The 20187-nt window shown below is 48.2% G+C and overlaps 1 protein-coding gene across 1 annotated transcript in view; it reads right to left on the reverse strand.

Moving 5' to 3' along the window:
• Positions 1-808: 808 nt before the first annotated feature.
• polr3b (polymerase (RNA) III (DNA directed) polypeptide B) overlaps positions 809-20187 on the reverse strand; it is a 29031-nt gene continuing 9652 nt past the window's right edge. The window contains exons 15-28 of the mRNA XM_084452605.1: positions 19221-19383; positions 18357-18510; positions 17771-17845; positions 17337-17435; positions 17058-17185; positions 9822-10031; positions 9064-9222; positions 8333-8450; positions 8079-8221; positions 4294-4397; positions 3144-3310; positions 2802-2915; positions 1468-1641; positions 809-1261 (exon numbers count right to left, since the gene is read on the reverse strand). Coding sequence (XP_084308731.1) covers positions 1132-1261; positions 1468-1641; positions 2802-2915; positions 3144-3310; positions 4294-4397; positions 8079-8221; positions 8333-8450; positions 9064-9222; positions 9822-10031; positions 17058-17185; positions 17337-17435; positions 17771-17845; positions 18357-18510; positions 19221-19383 — 1938 coding nt within the window. The 3' untranslated portion in view covers positions 809-1131. The remainder of the gene's footprint in view (positions 1262-1467; positions 1642-2801; positions 2916-3143; positions 3311-4293; positions 4398-8078; positions 8222-8332; positions 8451-9063; positions 9223-9821; positions 10032-17057; positions 17186-17336; positions 17436-17770; positions 17846-18356; positions 18511-19220; positions 19384-20187) is intronic.

The raw sequence follows: 20187 nt of genomic DNA on the forward strand, positions 1-20187 counted from the left end.
AGGAGAACGGGTCACACACAGACAGAGCTGCACCCTGGGTCAGACCAGGAGAACGGGTCACACACAGACAGAGCTGCACCCTGGGTCAGACCAGGAGAACGGGTCACACACAGACAGAGCTGCACTCTGGGTCAGACCAGAACGGGTCACACACAGACAGCCCCAGACGAGGATCTAATTAATTTCAGTCAGAAAAAGGAAGAGGGGGCAGGGGACATCCTTTCCCATCACACCTCTGTCAATCCTTCCTCCCTTCATTAGCCGCTAATTAGCTAAGACAGGTGCAGCCATCCAACCGAGCCTCCTAGCCCCCACCCCCAAACTCCAGCGGCACCAAGCTTACTGATGTGCATTGCTTTTGTCCAATCAAAGGGCTGTGATTCAACGTGTGTGGGGGTAGGTTTGAGCTGTGTATATATTGGTGGTATTAAAGCTTAGAGTGAAAGGGGATGACACAAAACAACCTTTTTTTCGAACTGTCAAAGTGTCGTGTTATACGAACACTTCATCAGTGACCTACAATGCCTCCCTTTAGGGTCCACACACTGCACACCACCTCTGCAGGCCCTGCTATTCAGCCTGGAGGGCCCACCAGTTTAGGCTGGAGGTCCTTGTATCTGAAATGTAAATGGGTTGGACCTCTCTTATTAGGCTAGTAGTGTGTCACTTTATTTCCCTTGGTTAAATTAGTGCATGTCCAAGCGCGTCCGTCTGGTAATATACTGGCATATTCTGATCCAATAACACCCAATAATACCAATAATTTGCAGGTGCATAAAAACACAAGAGCTAGATTTGTACAACAGTCTTCTGATTGTTTATTATACCGTACATACACACTAAGGCACACACATAATGCACTTGAAATAATAATTGCTAAGTGAAAAATATTAAAAGGATCAGAAACAAACAGAAAATATATGCACACTTACATCTTGTGATTTTGCAAACAAAAATATACCAACCTTATTTTGAAAAGCTTTGGCATGTTAAGTTTTCATCAGCACTGACATAGTGCCAAGTATTACCCACAATTAGCTTTACAGGTATCAACTGAGATAATTAATGTTGCATTTTGTCCTCCGGTCCCGCCCCCTCTCCTAACCCTGCCCAGTTGTCTCCATCTCCAGGTCAGTCGTTGTAGCGTGCCAGTTTGAGGCGGGGCACGATGTTCATGGACTGCAGCTCCTGGAAGAGCAGTTTGCAGGCGTAGGGGATCCTCAGAGACGACACGTGGCACGAGGACTTACAGTAGTGGCACCTGGAGCAAACAGGAGGACAGAGTGAGGGACACAGCACAGGATGGACAGAGTGAGGGACACAGCACAGGATGGACAGAGACAGGGGTGGGGGAGTAGGTAGGACCATGTTTGAGTCTGGCATGACTTGACGCACAGATGTCCTAAACATGGTCTGTCAGTAATAGCTACTGTGATGTAAAAGAACACTGGAAAATGGCCTGCTCACCATCCTGAATATCCCAGCAGGCCACACTGGCCACACACGTCGACCTCGAAGGCGTCACTGGAGATCATGAGCCGTTCCAGCAGCAGCATGCTGGCCCCGTAGCCAATCAGACAATCTCGTTCCATCTCCCCCAGACGCAGACCGCCATCCCTGGAACGACCCTCTGTGGGCTGTCTGGGGGGAGGAACCACCAGGGAGGGAGGGAGGGAGGGAGGGAGGGAGGGAGGGAGGGAGGGAGACAGAGGAATTAGCAACAGTGCCAGGTATAACTCTTGTATAACTCTGGTATAACTCTGGTATAACTCTGGTATAACTCTGGTATAACTCTGGTATAACTCTGGTATAACTCTGGTATAACTCTGGGACTAGTCAGTGAATACTGATAGATATTATTAGATTGTATATTATATTATAATATTGGTGACGGGGGTTATTACCTCCGCCCCAGCGTCAGCGCAGGAAGAGAGGTAACGTTTTCGGTACCGTGTTTTTTTGTCTGTTTGTGCGTTAGCAGGATTACTCAAAAACTACTGCACTGATTTTCATGAAACGGAAGGGTGCAGCATAGTCCAACTTAGAACCCATTACATTTTTGAGCGGATCCGAATCACGGAGCGGATCCACGAGCCGTTTACTGGTTTATCCATTAACCTCCATTTATTTTTTGGGACTAGGATTATCAAAACGTTACCAGACCAATTTTCCTGAAACTAAATGGTAAGGGTGTAGCAGGGGCCAACTTAGAACCCATTACATTTTGGAGCGGATACGAATCACAGGACGGATTTTATTCATTTAACCTTTATTTACCCAGGCAAGCAATTAAGAACAAATTCTTAGATACTTAAGCAGCCTGAGGAAGGGGGAAATGGGAGGCTGAAAATAAACATGTTATGTACACATCATTTACAACAATAATAAAATACAGTAATATACAAAAATAATGATAGAAATAGAATAATACGAGAGGTTAAGTATAGCATCATAATAGGTGAGAGAGAGTGAGAGAGAGAAAAAAGGGGAGACAGAGAGTGAGAGAGAGGGAGACAGAGACAGAGCAGGGGGGCGGGGGGTAGTAGGGCGGTGGGAGCGTGGGGGGGGGAGTAAGGAACTGAGGGAGGGGGGCATGGAGGATCAACAGGTGCAACAGTCGACTACGATCTGTTGTAGATTTTGTTTAAAAGCAGGGAGTGATGTGAGGACGGTGAGTTTGAGAGTGTTTTGTAAGGTGTAATGGGTTAAGTCATGGTGAGATTCCAGGGAGAGGTATAGTACAGTATGAATTTCTGTTAAAACCCGCAAGTGTGCTAGCTCCTCCCCCAAGGTCAGCTTACCTGGTGAGCACTGCTCTGGGTCCACGCGCTCGGGCGTGCATCTTATCCAGCACCATGTGCTTGAGTTTCTGGTAGTACACAGGACCAAAGTAGATGTAGGCCTCCAGAGGCTCCCTGAGAAAAGGGCACATTACTCAGCATCACTAATCAACTAGAGGTTAAATGCTGTTCAGTAATACCCATATGATATACTCACGGGTCTGCCTTTCACTTCCTTGTATGGATAAACAAACTAATAAAACCTACACTGAAGCTCACTGCCATGCGGTAAAGGCACAGAAGATGTTCAGACATGGCGTGTAGTTCGGAGCATCATAACCCGGTGGGGAGGGTTTGTTTTACCCGGTGATGCCGGAGGTGACGTAGTCCTTGCCCTGGTAGTTGTAACCGAAGCGGATCAGGTCCTCGCACACGTCCTTGACCTTGCTGCCCCCGAAGGCCGTGCCGTAGTGGAACCGTCCATCAAGAACACCGGCCTTCCCAGCCAGCAGCTCGATCAGCTTCCCCACCTGGCAGAGACCACGCAGGAGAGAGACCGTCCAATATGGAATACATACAGAACAACCAGGTAGAGTCAGATGAGAATGAGGAGCAGACCGAGGCACGGAGGATGTTTATATTTTATATCATCATTAAGTGATAGTGTCATTTTTAGCTTATAGAGTCATACTTGAGTCATTTTTAAATGAATCGACTACTGCATTTGTACACGTAATAATACTGTTTGTGTATTGTGTGAGATTATGTAAACAAGCACAGGGAGAATAGTACTACATGTCCATATCTCTCAGGGCAATAATAGCGGTCTAGAGGTCACCATCTGAGGGCCATTCCACTGAGGTCACAGGCAGGAAAACCCCCTGACCTCTGACCCCACCCCGTAGAGGGGAACAGCTCATCTCTAAGCTAACATAGCAGGGTCAGCTCCATGGCAACCAATGCAGGGGAGGGGCCTGCTGTCTCTGTAGAGATCATACGAGTTAAGCGCTTCTGAAACAATTCACTTGTTTTATGAGCCATTATGAGATCAAGTGTTTGTTTGATCAAGTGTGCTTCTGATGGAAAATGTCTAAAATACTGCTAATGGCCGCCTCCAACACTCACTCACAGCTGTCTCCACAGCAACCAATATCTGTTGGGGGGGCAGTAAAGCTCTGACTGCTTAGTGTCATCAGTGGACGTGTGTTCTGGAGGCCAGTGATACCCAGGAGAGGAGAGTATGAGGGCTTTGTCTCAGTTACAGGAGGGGGTCAACACTGCTGCTCTAGAGACCAGGAGAGAGGGTCAACATTGTCGCTCTAGAAACCAGGAGAGGGAGAGAGGGAGAGGGAGAGAAAGGAAGACGGAGGGAGACGGAGAGAGACAATACTGCTGCTCTAGAGGCTCTGGCCCTGCCGAGCGTCAGCTGAGCCAGAACACCAGAGAGAATCTATCAGGAGGTAGCCATGGGTTACGGTCAGAGGTCATATGTGTAGTGTTACAGGTTACGTACTGTCATTCTGGAGGGGTAGCCATGGGGGTTCATGATGATGTCTGGACAGATGCCAGTGTCACAGAAGGGCATGTCCTCCTGGGGAACGATCAGGCCACACACACCTGGAACACAGCAGAGAACAGGAGAGTTGCACATATGCCACACGGACGCACGCTCACCTGGAACAGACCAGATAACCCCCAGATAGTATCACTTTGACAGCAGCTTACATAATATCTACAGTTCATACAGTAACCCGTGGTCACCTGTCCTCCGAACCAGTGGTGCTGCCGTCCCAGAGTGGCGGACAGCGGTCTGGACTGGACAGGGCTGGCATAGCAGGCCTCTCTTATGCCAGGATCACAGACAGCAGACCAGACCAAGTTTTGGAATGGAATTTGATTGCTTAACTGCCAATTTGGAAATTGAAAGTTCTAAAACTGCCGTTTTCAAAATTCAACATGGCAAATGTTGGACATGGAAAGACAAGACGGACGTTTTAAAACCGGCGGCTGTTGCGTGTGAAGCCGGCTTTAGATTCACATGGAGGACTGGAGGACAGGGGCCCCCCCGTCTTAACTGTGAGAGTAAATGTTTGCAGAGGGGCCGAAGCACTCTTCCCTGGCCTGGGTAAACAGATTGTAGTCCCATTTGCAAATGAAAAAAAGAGAGAGAAGAGAGGAAGCAGGAAGTGGAGGACGGTGCTTAGCCTGACAGTGAAAGCAGAATTACGCATGCATGGCTCTCTGTCCTCCGTAGAGGAAAAGAGGAGGGGAGAGGACTTCACACCTGAGCAGGCCTGGAGATCCGTGGCAGGATCAAGATCAAGATTACTTTATTTGTCACATGTAATGTACGGTGTACAGTCACAGTGAAATGTTGCTGCCGGCTCCAGGATTATGCTTGATGCAGATAAACTCTAATACTCAATTCCAAATTTACAAGTTACAAATTACGAAAATTACAAAGTTTACAAAGTAACACTAATTACACAAAAGGTACTCTTAATATACAGTATAAGATGGATTATATACGTGCAATATGCATATGTATCTAATAAATAAATAACCCAGGAGGGGGGGGGTTATACACATGCTATAGCTATAATAAACAACCCCGGGGGGCTGTAACGTTACTGTTAGCTAGCGGACGGCTGACTGGCTGATGTGGATACTGAGTCCCAGAGCAGGTTGGGTAGCAGCACAGCAGCCAGGCCACAGCACAGGAAGCACCAAACACAGGAAAGACAAACCAGAGAGAACAGGGGATACAGAGAATGAATAGAGAGAGAGAGAGAGAGAGAAGGGGGAGAGAAAGTGAGAGGGAGAGAAAGACGTAGGATTGGAGAGAGGCAGGGGGAGAGGGAGGGAGGGAGAGAGAGAAGGGGGGGAGAATGTGGGACGGAAACGATAGGGACAGAGAGAGAGAGAGAGGGGAGAGGAGGAGGGAGAGAGGGCGGGAGAGAGAGAGAGAGAGAGAGAGAGAGAGGGCGAGAGAGAGAGAGAGAGAGAGAGAGAGGGCGGGAGAGAGAGAGAGAGAGAGAGAGAGAGAGAGAGAGAGAGAGACTAGTTCCCATAGCAGACATCCTCAGTGTTGTTTGTTTTGTGTGGGACTGAATGATAAAAGAGGCATGAAATGGGCAGAGAAAGGCAGGACAGCAGCGAGGGTCCGAGCCCTCCATCACACCCCTTATAGCTCCGCACTGGCGGCCCACACAATGGACCCCCCAGCCCCACTACCCCTGCACAGCCAACACAGCTGTGTGTGTGTGTGTGTGTGTGTGTGAGACCGGTAAATAATTAACTTATTCTGCTCTGCTAACCAGATCTTATGAGACCGGTCTGGGGGGTGGGGTTTAATAAGTTAGCCAAAATCCAAATCAATCAGCCAGAAAATCAACCTAGTGTTTCTCTGTGCCAGGGGCTTGCAAATTATATAACATTAACATGCTCTGTTTATAAATAAATAGTAACTCCTATATAAGAATTTCAACTGACAGCAATGGAGAACAATAAACCTAATAGAACAGTACTCCTAGCCTTAACCTCCTCACTGGATAACTAACCACACTTCCTCCCCAGCTCTCTCCCTGCTCCTCTCTAACCCTGCTCCTCTCTAGCCCTGCTCCTCTCTAACCCTGCTCCTCTCTCTCTAGCCCTGCTCCTCTCTAACCCTGCTCCTCTCTCTCTAGCCCTGCTCCTCTCTAGCCCTGCTCCTCTCCAGCCCTGCTCCTCTCTCTCTAGCCCTGCTCCTCTCTCTCTAACCCTGCTCCTCTCTCTCTAGCACTGCTCCTCTCCAACCCTGCTCCTCTCTATCCCTGCTCCTCTCTCTCCCTGCTCCTCTCTAACCCTGCTCCTCTCTAACCCTGCTCCTCTCCAACCCTGCTCCTCTCTCTCTCTAAGCCTGCTCCTCTCTTACCCTGCTCCTCTCTCTCTAGACCTGCTCCTCTCTTTCTAGCTCTGCCCCTCTCTCTCTCCAACCCTGCTCCTCTCTCTCTAGACCTGCTCCTCTCTCTCCAACCCTGCCCCTCTCTCTAACCCTGCGCCTCTCTCTCTATCCCTGCTCCTCTCTCTCTAGACCTGCTCCTCTCTGGACCTGCTCCTCTCTCTAACCCTGCTCCTCTCTCTCTAACCCTGCTCCTCTCTCTCTAACCCTGCTCCTCTCTCTCTAACCCTGCTCCTCTCTCTCTAGCCCTGCTCCTCTCTCTCTAGCCCTGCTCCTCTCTCTCTAACCCTGCTCCTCTCTCTCTAACCCTGCTCCTCTCTAACCCTGCTCATCTCTACACCTGCTCCTCTCCAACCCTGCTCCTCCCTGCTCCTTTCTGGCCCTGCTCCCTGCTCCTCTCTAGTTCTGCTCCTCCACCTCCCTCCACCACCTCCCCGCTCCTCTCTGACCCAGCGTTGACCCTCACTCCTCCAGCGCCCCAGACGGGGACCTGGTTCTGCCCCGCTCTGCTGACGGCCCAGTGGCCAGCCCAGTAATGAAGGGAATAAATTATGCATGGCGCCAGCTAGCTTTCTGATTAAACCATCATCCTGGTCCTCTACAGGGGCGGAGCCGCGGCACAATGAGGGTTGTTAACACTTTTCCCAGGAGCTGCACAGCACTGCTGGGGTGTAGAGCATTTGCATAGTCTGGCACAGGACAAAGAGCCAATTAATTGAAAAGCAGCTCTGGAAAGATGAGGAGAGGAGGGGCAGGCACACACGCACGCACACACTCACTCACACTCACACTCACACTCACACTCACACTCACACTCACACACTCACACTCACACACACACTCACACACTCACACACACACTCACACACACACACACACACTCACACACACACACTCACTCACACTCACACTCACACACTCACACACGCACGCACTCACACTCACACTCACACACACACACTCACACTCACACACTCACACACACACTCACACACACTCACACACACTCACACACACTCACACACACACTCACACACACACTCACACACTCACACACACACTCACACACTCACACACACACACACTCACACACACTCACACACACACACACACACACACACACACACACACACACACACACACTAGGACAGACACCTGTGACACAGCATTGCACAGGACCCCCATGTCTTCTGCTGGCAGGTGGTTGAGCCGACCTAGCCTGAGCCAGCATGTCTTTCTCCTTCTCTCAGCTTCTCAATAAAAAGTTTGGGGTTATCAAGACGTAAAAGAAAGCGGTAAAATGTAAATTCTTCACTCCAGCCGTATTATTGTGGTATAGTCAGGTTCTCCTCCCCTACCTTTCTGTCCGTGTCGGCTGCTGAACTTGTCTCCGATCTCCGGCCTCCTCGTCTGTCTCAGCAGGATCTTGATGAGGAAGGCGTCGTCGGCGTTGGAGGAGATCATCACCTTCTCGATGTACGAGTCTGTGGAGCCTTTATACCTGCGGAGCACAGACGTATCGAACACACCCAGGTTATTTGGAAATACTCTCAAGTAGTTGATCGAATGAATTCTCCGGTGTAGCTGGCCGGTCCGGGTCGGACACGCTCACCCGACGGGCACGTCCCGGTACTGGGGCTGGCCCGGCTGGGCGCCGCCTTCCAGCGGCGTCTGGGTGACGGTGGGCATCGACTTGTTCACCAGAACCTGCTTGTTCTCCACCTTCTCACCTGGGACACACACACAGTGTCTGTGTTTGTGTCTGTGTTTACTTGTTTTAAACCATGTATGGTGACCTTGGGTGTTATGAAAGGCGCCTTGAAATAAAATGCATTATCATCATCATTATTATTATTATTACACACATACATCATTAAAACAGAGACTGGTGGTAGCGGTCATTAAAACATAGAGACCAGTGGTAGCAGTAATTAGAGCAGAGACCGGTAGTAGCAGTCATTAAAGCTCAATGAGATAACTTTTTTTATGGTTCTATATTCACCTTTACTTGCTATTACTTTATGAATTGGCCTTAGCAAGACCCCAAACATCATTTTTGTGACATGAGACTGCATGAGACCCTGTGAATTTATTAATTTATAATTTCGGAGTACTGGCTAGTACACTGGCGGGAAAAGCCATCTTCCAAACCAGTCTGCGCCACGCATCCCCCATCATTACAGCGAGTGAATGGGGGATTGTGGGAAGTGTGGTTCTTAAAACGCAGTGCCGATTTTATCACGACCAAAGGGGCTGCCAAAGTGCCTAGTTATCTCATGTGGCTTTAAAACATAGTGAAGCAGTTCTCTCTGCTGCTGGAGGTAGTGTTAGCTAGCTGCTCACCAGGGGAACAGATGCCATCAGCGTCCAGGATACTGTGCCTCCAGATAGGCTTGCGTGTGGCGGCGTCCAGCATGGGACCCATCACTTTGTCGAAGGTCTGGTTGGTGTAGCGCCTCAGGGTGCACTTGGCGTTCTTGTAGACGAGACAGCGGCCAAACCCTGGCAAGACGAGAGGTGACAGGAGTCAAACAACTCATTTAACCTTCTAGTTACTACACACTGAGCAATCGCACCCTGTGATGTGTCATTTAAGTCAGTGTGTGATAATGTCAAGACCTTTGAACACTTCATTAACTCCGCCCCAGCGACAGCACAGGTTATGTTTTTGGTGGTGTGTGTTTGTTCGTTCGTTCGTTCTTTGGTAGGATTACACAAAAAATACTGGACCGATTTTCATGAAACTACGTGGAAGTGTGTATCATGGTCCAACTTTCCGAATCACATTTCTGGTCCACGAACCACCCAAACACAGCCAGCCATTCACCTCCATTCATTTTTTGGACTTGAAAAATTCCCATGATTCATTGTTGGAATTGGGGGGAATTGAAACGCCCATATCTCAACATGGGAAGGTCACAGAGACACAGGGTTTGACCTGGCATAAAGCTCTTGACCTAACGAATGCAGCAGTACCAACCATGTCCTGCTCGCACGCACGTGTGAGGAAATCATCATCAGAAGAAGAATGACCAGGACGTCTCAGTGGGAATCATGAAATCATGTTTGAAGGATCAACATTACAGGTGCAGCCAGCTAACCTCGGTCCAGTGAAGCCTTGTTGAGGATCAGGGCATCCTCTATGTCGTAGCCACTGTAGCTCATCACCGCCACCGTGGCGTTCTGGCCGGCCGGCAGCTTCTCGAAGTCGATGAGCTCGATGGTCTTGGTCTTCACCATGGGCTTCTGGGGGTAGGCCAGCAGGTACATCAGGGTGTCGATGCGATTCCTCTGGTTGTAGCCAATCGTACCTGGGAGAGGAGAACACACAAGAGGGTTAAAACCCTGTTGGATTTACAAAAACCCAAAAGCTTAGGGGGCATTGCCTTGCCCAATTTTCGGTTTTATTATTGGGCTGCTAATCTTCGTTTTATATTATTTTGGACTAAAAGTATGCAGTTCCAGCGTGGCTTCATATTGAACGGTTTTCAGTCGCTCCTCTCTCGTTGTCTGCCCTTTTATGTCTGCCGTCTAGTGAGCCCCCTCCTAAGTGTAGCAAGAACACCGTTGTTTCTAACAGCATTAAAGTTTGGAGAGAAATTATTCGACATTTCAGATTTCAACATCTTTCTGTTTTGACTCCTCTTCATCCATGGTTTCCTCCATCTCTCCATGATAATTCCTTTGAATTGTGGAATAGGAGAGGAGTCACTTCAGTTAAGGATTTATATGTAGATGGTGTTTTTGCCTCATTTGAACAGCTTGTAGCTCAATTCATCATTCCAAGATCTCACTGTTTTAGATGCTTTCAGGTTAGGGACTTATGTAGATGCTACTCTGGTTTCCCTTCTATTCCTCCTTCTCCACCTTTAGACTCGCTTTTGGAGTTAGACTCTGGTCTCCAAAGGGGCCATTTCCACGATATATAACCATTTATTTACATTACTATTCCCTGTTTCTGTTACTTTAGAAACATTATGGTCTCAGGATATAGGTGTTGAAATAGACGATCCAACCCGGTCAGCTATTCTCTACAGAATACACCACTCTTCTATCTGTGCCAGGCACGGGGTGACTCAATGTAAAATTGTTCACAGAACTCATCTGACCAGATGTCGTCAGGCTAGATTTGATCCAAACATAGACCCAACATGTATTCGTTGCCACCAAGCCCCTGCCACTTTCCTACATATGTTCTGGTCATGTCCCTCTCTCTCTTACTTCTGGACTTCAATTTTTGATGTAATCTCTCAAGTTGTCTCCTGCCACTCTGCAATTGCTGCTCTTTTCGGTGTTATGTTTTCGGACATATCTGCCCCGGCCCACTAACATGATTTTTTTTGCTTTTTCTTACATTACTTGAGTAGACTTATTTTATTTAACTGGAAGAATGCCTCCCCCCCTACACATACGAGTTGGCTAGCAGACGTCCTTAAATTCATTAAATAAGAGAAAATTAAGCATACTTTGCGTGGCTCCATCCACAAATTTGATTGTGTCTGGCAACCTCTCCTCAGATCTGCCCCCCTCTCCCGCCCCGATCTAGATCCAAGCGACCCACCCACTTAAAGCAATACATAGAGTTTCCTCCGGTTTTCTCGGAACTGCGCCCCCACAGGCTCTGCGAGTAAGTGCACTGTCGTACTGTCAAAAAGTCAGATTGTCTTTTCCTTTTTCTGGCTTCCTTCGTGATGTTTCGCTTCGGTTTTCTCACCTCCGCCATGATATAATTGAGATTAAAAAACGAATGATATCCATAGACGTGCATGCGCACTTCGACTGAATGCTGCATCCCGGGGGCGCGAGTTTTAAAATGTAATAAATGTCAATGTAATATCTTTCTGAGTAGACTGTTTGGACGATTCAGCTTACTTTTAGTAAATCTAATTGGAGAATTAGCACCAGACATGTTTGTAAAGGTCCAAATATCACGATGTATTGCTTTAATATCAATACCCAAAGAACCAACCAATTTTTGTGTGTTGGCTGTAAGCCGACACTAAGAAGAGGGAATCCTATTTGTCGCTCCCTTCCTCTTTCCGTCGTGTTGTTGACCTGCAGTTCCATTGTTGCTACCACAAGAGGCAGTGGTCCCAGAACATCAAAACCAAAAGACTCCACAGAATTCCCAGGTCAGCGGTGGCCGAGTGGATAGTGCACTGCCTATCACCGAGAAGGTTGTGAGTTCAATCCTTGGTGTGGACATACAAAGGTACCATGATATATTTTGTCACTGGATGTTGTAGAAGTTATGTAACAGCCTAGTCAGCACAAGTAGCCTATGCGCGCATTCTTGAAACAGTAGCAGAGGAAGACAGACGAAATCGCCATTATTAAGCGTACGGACTGGACTGAGGAAATCATCAGAAATGCCTGCGTTTGCAGTGCCCATTTTATATCAGGTAAGTTATTTTGACTACCTGGTTTCACTGGAATGTCTGGTTGAAATGTAGCCCTTCTCAGTCCCGTTGTCGCATTCCGCTCGCTCATGCCAGACAACAGTCCTTTGCTGGTCCATTCACTTTTCCGTCAAAATAAATCGGTGTCGGCCTAGTTAGGAGAGGCGCTCATATTTAGCCTACAAGTGTCAGATAAATATGAAACGTCACTTACCTAAACAGCGTACGGACTGGACTGAGGAAATCATCAGAAATGCCTGCGTTTGCAGTGCCCATTTTATATCAGGTAAGTTATTTTGACTACCTGGTTTCACTGGAATGTCTGGTTGAAATGTAGCCCTTCTCAGTCCCGTTGTCGCATTCCGCTCGCTCATGCCAGACAACAGTCCTTTGCTGGTCCATTCACTTTTCCGTCAAAATAAATCGGTGTCGGCCTAGTTAGGAGAGGCGCTCATATTTAGCCTACAAGTGTCAGATAAATATGAAACGTCACTTACCTAAGCAAAAGGGTCTATTTTAACAAATGCTGGGTTGAAGCTTCAAAGCACTGCCACCACCACAGAAGAAGACTACCGGAAAAATAATTTCACTCGGACAGAACGCTTCTAAATAAGTTATTTATTGTTAGCGCCGAGGCTTCAAAACCCAGCATTTATTAAAATAGAGCGTGGGTCATATTTGTTCATTATAGACCCAGCTATGTATGCGCGGGCATTCTTGAAACAGAAGCAGGTGGAGACAGACGAGTTCAGAGCGAGCCGTATTTTAGTGCAAAGACTAGTATTTTATATACCATCAATATGTCTGGCTGTTGTGACAAACTTTATTCGTTTCAAGAGGAAACCGGCCTTTTCAGAAATGGAGTCGCCTGTGGCTAAGCATAGCCTACGGACTGGACTGAGGACATAATCAGAAATGCCTGTGTTTGCGGTGCCCATTTTATATCAGGCAAGTTATTTTCTCGTCCCTATAGCGCCTACAGCTTGTCGGTGGACACGCAACCGTATGCATTTCAGATTGATCATGTTGGCAATGTGTGTGAATTTGCTGCTATGTGAGAGATAAGGACCTGTTGTCGCATGTCGTTGACAAGCTTCCCCTTATGATGTCAGAAGGATGGCTTATGAATGCGATGTTATTATGTTAAATACAGTAGCCCAGAGATGGTTAGCACTGGCAGGGCTATTTCAGTAAAAGGCGTTGTGGTGTTTGAGCACGAGTTGTCGTAGTCTAATGGACTTCGTTTTGGTGCAGAATTATAGTTGTTTACGTTTTGATAGGAACAATTAAATTGTCCCAAGTGTTGCAAATTATTGGTACCCCTACCAGTCGTGATTGCTCCTATAAGCCAGGGTAATCCTGGCTTACCCATACAAATCCAAATAAAACTTGATCATAAGCCATCGTTCTGACACCATAAGGGGAAGCCTGAAATCGACTTTCAGACTGTTTTTGACTTAAATGCGTCTTGTATTCTGACATATCGCTTCATTTTCATCCGTGTTTAGCATTGGGAGTAATAACAATGTCGGAGAAGACCCTGTGCAAGACCCCACGGTACGCTCCTGCATTATAGACAGACAGTCCTCATTACAATAGGAGTAGGACACTTCAAATCCTATAGTAATCAATTTTTGTATAGGATGTGATGCACCAGTCGCTCTACGCCTATGTGGTTTATTTTCAGTGATTAGACTGAATGTTGACTGGCACAGCTTTAGGTGGTGATGGAGAAATGAGCTTAATGTATTGATGCTTTTTTGTGCGTGGCTGTAAGCCAGCGCACCTAGTATAGCGTTCGTCCGGTTATCACTCCCTCCCTCCCTCCCTCCGTTACTGCGGACAATGTTGGCCTGCATTTCTCTGTTGGCACCACAAGAGGCAGTAGTCCCAGCACACCAAAATCAAGAAGGACACCAAAATCAACCCGCTGATCTCCACTGCACTAGTAGAGTAGTGGTGAGAGCATTGGACTCCCACCCTGGAGACTGGGGTTGAAGACCCGGTGGGGATGACTTTATGGGACTATACCCCAAACCTCCACATGTTCATCCTTTCACTCCAACCTTTACCCCTTGCCTTATAGATCAGATCCTGTCCCAACCCCAACCCACATTCTAACCCCAACCCACACTAGGGACTGGAAGAAGGACACCAAAACCCACCTGCCGATCTCCACTGCACAAGTAGAGTAGTGGTGAGAGCATTGGACTCCCACCCAGGAGACCGGGGCTCCTGGTGGGGATGACTTTATGTTATCATCAGTGTAACTGCTTTAGCCACTGACCTCTACCATTAATGTTATGGAAGCTGCTGCTAGTTGTTGTGAGCCCATGAGCTAACTGGCTATCCCGCTCTTATTGTGCTGGATTAGCATTGGAAGCATTGGAACCGATGTGTCCAGGTGACAAGACCCATCTTTATTTATCAGACATTACCGTCCTACCAGTCCCGCACAGAAACAAGCCAGCCAACACACAAGAACAGTTTGTTGTCGCATCTTTTTGTTTGTTCAAGGAAAAATCCAATAAATATATCATAAACAAAAAAAAAACTGTGTTTTTACTGCTCCTTAACGGAGAGTTTTAAAGTGGAAGGAGCAGGGCAGAGTGGAGGAGCAGGGAGGAGGAGCAAGGTGGAGGAGCAGTATGGAGGAGCACAGTAGAGTGGAGGAGCAGAGCAGAGTATAGTGGAGGAGCAGGGTGGAGGAGCAGATGGGACATGCAGAGCAGAGTGGAGGAGCAAGGTGGAGGAGCAGAGTGGAGGAGCAGGGCAGGGTGGAGGAGCAGAGTAGAGTGGAGGAGCAGAGTGGAGGAGCAGAGCAGAGTGGAGGAACAGAGAAGAGTGGAGGAGCAGGGCAGGGTGGAGAAGCAGGGAGGAGGAGCAGAGCAGAGGAGCAGAATGGAGGAGCAGGGCAGAGAGGAGGAGCAGGGAGGAGGAGCAAAGCAGAATGAAGGAGCAGAGTAGAGTGGAGCAGCAGAATGGAAGAGCACAGTAGAGTGAAGGAGCAGGGTGGAGGAGCAGATGGGACATGCAGACCAGAGTGGAGGAGCAAGGAGGAGGAGCAGAGTGGAGGAGCAGGGCAGGGTGGAGGAGCAGAGTGGAAGAACAGAGCAGGGAGGAGGAGCAGAGCAGAGTGGAGGAGCAGAATGGAGGAGCAGGGCAGAGAGGAGGAGCAGGGCAAAGAGGAGGAGCAGAGCAGAATGGAGGAGCAGAATGGAGGAGCAGGGCAGAGAGGAGGAGCAGGGAGGAGGAGCAGAGTAGAATGGAGGAGCAGAGTAGAGTGGAGGAGCAGAGCAGAGGAGCAGAATGGAGGAGCAGGGCAGAGTGGAGGAGCAGGGAGGAGGAGGAGTAGAGTGGAGGAGCAGAGTGGAGGAGCAGAATGGAGGAGCAGGGAGGAGGAGCAGAGTGGAGGAGCAGAATGGAGGAGCAGGGCAAGGTGTAGCCCTTTTCTGGTCTGCGTTAATATCTGGCTAGTAAATTCAAAACTCACCTCATCGAGGAGTTTTGAATTTTTGACCAGGCGGACTGAAATTAGTCTGATGACTTCGCTGCCATAGCATAAGGGACCATACCAGCCTGTTAGTAATGCAGCCCCGAAAGGGGCTAGACAGGGTGGAGGAGCAGAGAGGAGCAGGGTGGAGGAGCAGGGCAGGGTGGAGGAGCAGAGAGGAGCAGGTGGAGGAGCAGAGAGGAGCAGGGTGGAGGAGCAGAGAGGAGCAGGGTGGAGGAGCAGGGCAGGGTGGAGGAGCAGAGAGGAGCAGGGTGGAGGAGCAGAGAGGAGCAGGGTGGAGGAGCAGGGCAGGGTGGAGGAGCAGAGAGGAGCAGGTGGAGGAGCAGGGCAGGGTGGAGGAGCAGAGAGGAGCAGGGTTGAGGAGCAGGGCAGGGTGGAGGAGCAGGGCAGGGTGGAGGAGCAGAGAGGAGCAGGGTGGAGGAGCAGGGCAGGGTGGAGGAGCAGAGAGGAGCAGGGTGGAGGAGCAGGGCAGGGTGGAGGAGTGGCTCTAGCCTCCCTGGGGTCCCTGACATGTCAGATACTGTTACTTCACAATCAGGCTACCAGCAGACAGCCGGTGATAAGAGGCCCTGGGCCACACAGCCCGATTAGCACATGTATAGAACCCTCCACACAACACTGACAAGACGGAGCATACCGGCCAAATATAGCTCTAGTCTCTGCTTTATAAAGCTGGGGGGGGGGGTTGGGAGGGATGGAGGGCGGGAGGGAGAGAGGAGAGGAGTGATGGAGAGAAGGGTGGAGGGATGGAGGGAGGGGGTTTGGGGGTGACTGGGAAATGTCACCAGTGTGGTTTGGGGAAGTTTTGGTTACCAGGGCACCCAGGGTGCGTACTCTCGTGGCCCCCGGCAGCTGAGCACACTGACCCCTCCTGCACACTCCCCACCCCCGCAGACACAATGAATGGCAAATGACACTCGGCCTGACTGACAGACAGAGAGCCTCCGCACACACACACACCACAATGAGGAAGCTATGCAAGCACCGCGTGTTTGATGTCCATGCGCGCACGCACACGCACACTGACACGCACTCAAATATATTCGGACAAGATATTGTGTGTGTGTGTGTGTGTGTGTGTGTGTGTGTGTGTGTGTGTGTGTGTGTGTGTGTTTGAAGCAGGAGGAGGGAGAGGTCCTCGTAAGTGTCTGTGAGTGAAGAGTGATGTATGTAAAAAGACTAAACTTCTTTAACCATCAGTGTGTTTGTGAGTACATAGAAACAGCAGTGCTACTGTGGGGATGTGGTGATTCTGGAGGCCTGGTCTTCAGAGGAACAGCTTCAGACAGATCTCCCCAGGAGCAAGGGAGACTGTTTTAATGTATCAGTACATCTATACAGGGCAAGGAGTCCTGTCCAAAATACAGTAGTGTTCAAATCCAGTATTATCAAGGTAACATGGTAAGATGAATCTGCGGTCTTACCCATGGCCTGTTTGCCCATGGCGCACTGGTAGGTGTTCCTGGGGGACTGGTTGTGGTGTGGGTAGGGGATCAGACCAGCGCACACTCCCAGCAGGGTGAAAGGCTCGATCTCCAAGTGGGTTGTCTCCCTGCAAAATAAATAAATATATATATATATATATATATATATATATATATATATATACACAACCATGAAATCCTGGAAATATGAAACGGGAATAAGTTATAAAATGGTGATAAAATTCAATGTCATGGAAAAAGAGCCTTCAGCCGACTGACGTAGTGATCATGTGTTCGTAGAGAGCGATCTGACAGTCGTTCTCTTCGTTTACGTCCAGGTATTCCACCAAGCTCTCATGGAGGAAGTCCTCAAACGTTCTATCAGGAGAATAAATGTGACAGCATCTTTAAAATATGATCAGCATTATACTAGGTAAACACAAGCAGTAGTTAGCGAATAAATACATATTCCTGTGTATTTAACTTGTAATTACTATGCACTTTAGCCAATGTGAGTTGTTTTTCTAAATAAAATTTTACTTGACATGTAATTAACAGGCTGTAAAATAAAGCATTAGCGAGCATCTTATGTGAGAAATTACCGCTATCTACTGGACGAATGGGATGTTTACCCATAATGACATCATTATGAGACGTGGCCCACCTGTATCCCTGGGAGAGCAATGACATCATCATTATGAGACATGGCCCACCTGTATCCCTGGGAGAGCTCCTCGATGTGTCTGTTTTTCACCATGGGCTGGCCCTTCTTCACGATGATGTAGGGCCTGTCCAGCACAACACCAGGGGGTCAGACTGTAGAACGCCATAGAATAACTAATACGACGCGGCGCCAAGCTTTGTCAGTGGGGTGGTAGGGCTGGGTATTAGCAAGGGCCTCAAGATACGATATGTATCACGATACATATGCCCCAATACAATTGTATATATAGCGATACGATACAATACATACATAATTTGCTGTAAAATACAGCTGAAAATACATTCATACATACTCAAGATTTGAAATCCATTTAAAACATGAATTATGTATGTATGACTAAATACTATTTTATATAACTATCTATTCCCCGCCTTGTTCTGTATATTGTACTTAACTAAAAATAAAAAAATAAAAATCTTGATACTGTACCACGGAAAATTGATACAGTATCGCAGAAAAAAAGTGTGATTGCTGAATCGATTTTATTGTACAGCCCTAGTGGAGGGGGGGTGCGTTGGGGTGGTGTTTGTGTATCGTGGTGTTGTCCGTGTGTGTCTCCTGCCCCCCCCCCCCACCTGCAGAGACGCCCCCCGTCAGAGGAGATGTAGACGCAGCGGTCGGTCAGGTTGGTGGAGATGGACACGAACTCATTGATGAAGCCCGCGCGGCGCATCAGTCTGAAGGTGCTGACCAGCTTGGGGTGGTCCCTGATTACACCCAGGATGTTACCTGTGGGGGGGCGATACACAGACAGGGAGGGGGCACACCGGAGACTGTTAGACACACGCACATACACACACGCACACGCACACACGCACACACACACACAAAGTCGCCCTCTCACAAAAAAAAAACAATCATATAAACATACCAGACATTCATCAAATGTCACGTTAACAACATGTTAACCCCCCCCCCCGCCCCCTCCCCCCAAAAGTCCACAGCCAGAACAAGCCCTGGTCTCATATCAGACCCCACACACTGCAACACACAGCAGACCAGAGAGCCTGGGGAGACACACCGCCTCTGTCGGGGGGGGGGGGTTTACAGAGCGCACGATCCTCTGTGTGACTTGGACACCTGCTGCGGCTAATTAACTAAGCTGTGTGGTGACCAACATAATGACATGAGTTATCAGTGGTCGAAAAACACATCCAGTAATTAACGGTCCAAGGCCCACCTCAGACGTAATACTCACTGGTAGCCTTCAATTAATAACTTATCGCTCACACTGTAAAGAGCATAATTGTTTTTCTGTAAACTGGACAGGCGCTGTTCCTCCCTTCATGTTTGTAGGCGTTGCATTCAGAGACAAGAGGGTGGTGGAAGCTTTTGAAGTTTCAACTACAGAGACAAAGCAAACAGAGCAAACCTGAACTCCTAGCGGAGTGCTCTCTGTGTGTGTGCGTCTGTGTGCCTGCGTGGGTCATCGCCCTCACCGTTGAGGAAGACCAGGAAGACGCTGGGGTAGGAGAGTTCCTCGCCGCAGAGCAGGTTGACGTCCTCCACCCCCAGGTTGAAGGCCAGCTTGACGATGGGGCCGTCCTCCATGTCTGTGGTGATGTGGGTCATCAGGGCCAGGTTCTTCACCAGCCCACAGGCCTACACGCACACGAACACACACACACTCTGTAGGACTCTCTGTACACACAACAGATACTGAAAGACTAATACATGCTTTTATTACTAGCAGGTTGGACTATTGTAACGCTCTCCTCTCTGGCCGACCAAAAAAGGCGATTAGTCAACTCCAACTGATTCAAAATGCTGCAGCACATGTTCTTACAAAGACCAGAAGGAGGGTTCACATCACACCAGTTTTAAAATTACTGCACTGGTTACCTGTCCGTTCGAGAAAAGATTTTAAGATTCTTTTATTAGTCTATAAGTCATTACATAATCAAGCACCTAAATACATGTCAGATATGCTTTTAAAATATACACCTAGTAGGTCCCTCAGGTCCTCTGGCACTGAGCTTTTAATGGTTCCTAGAGTCAGGACTAAGAGGCATGGGGAGGTCCTAGAGTCAGGACTAAGAGGCATGGGGAGGTCCTAGAGTCAGGACTAAGAGGCCTGGGGAAGCAGCCTTCAGTTCTCATGCCCCCCTGCCTTTGGAACACCCTGCCTGAGGACCTGAGAATGTCTGGGACCGTGGAAACTTTTAAGCGAGATCTTAAAACATACCTTTTTAACATTGCTTTTATCACATAGCTTTACTTGTCTTAATATCCTAGTGTTTATACATTTGATTTCTCTGTATGTCTTAATATCCTAGTGTTTATACATTTGATTTCTCTGTATATATAAATATATATTTTTTTAATTGTCTACCTTAATTTTTAATTATTTTACTTTGATTGTTTCTTTCAAATCTGTTCTTGCTGTGTTTTTATGATTTATGTTTT

This window comes from Borostomias antarcticus, assembly GCF_949987555.1.
Source record: "Borostomias antarcticus genome assembly, chromosome: 18".
In the NCBI taxonomy this organism is placed as follows: Eukaryota; Metazoa; Chordata; class Actinopteri; order Stomiiformes; family Stomiidae; genus Borostomias; species Borostomias antarcticus.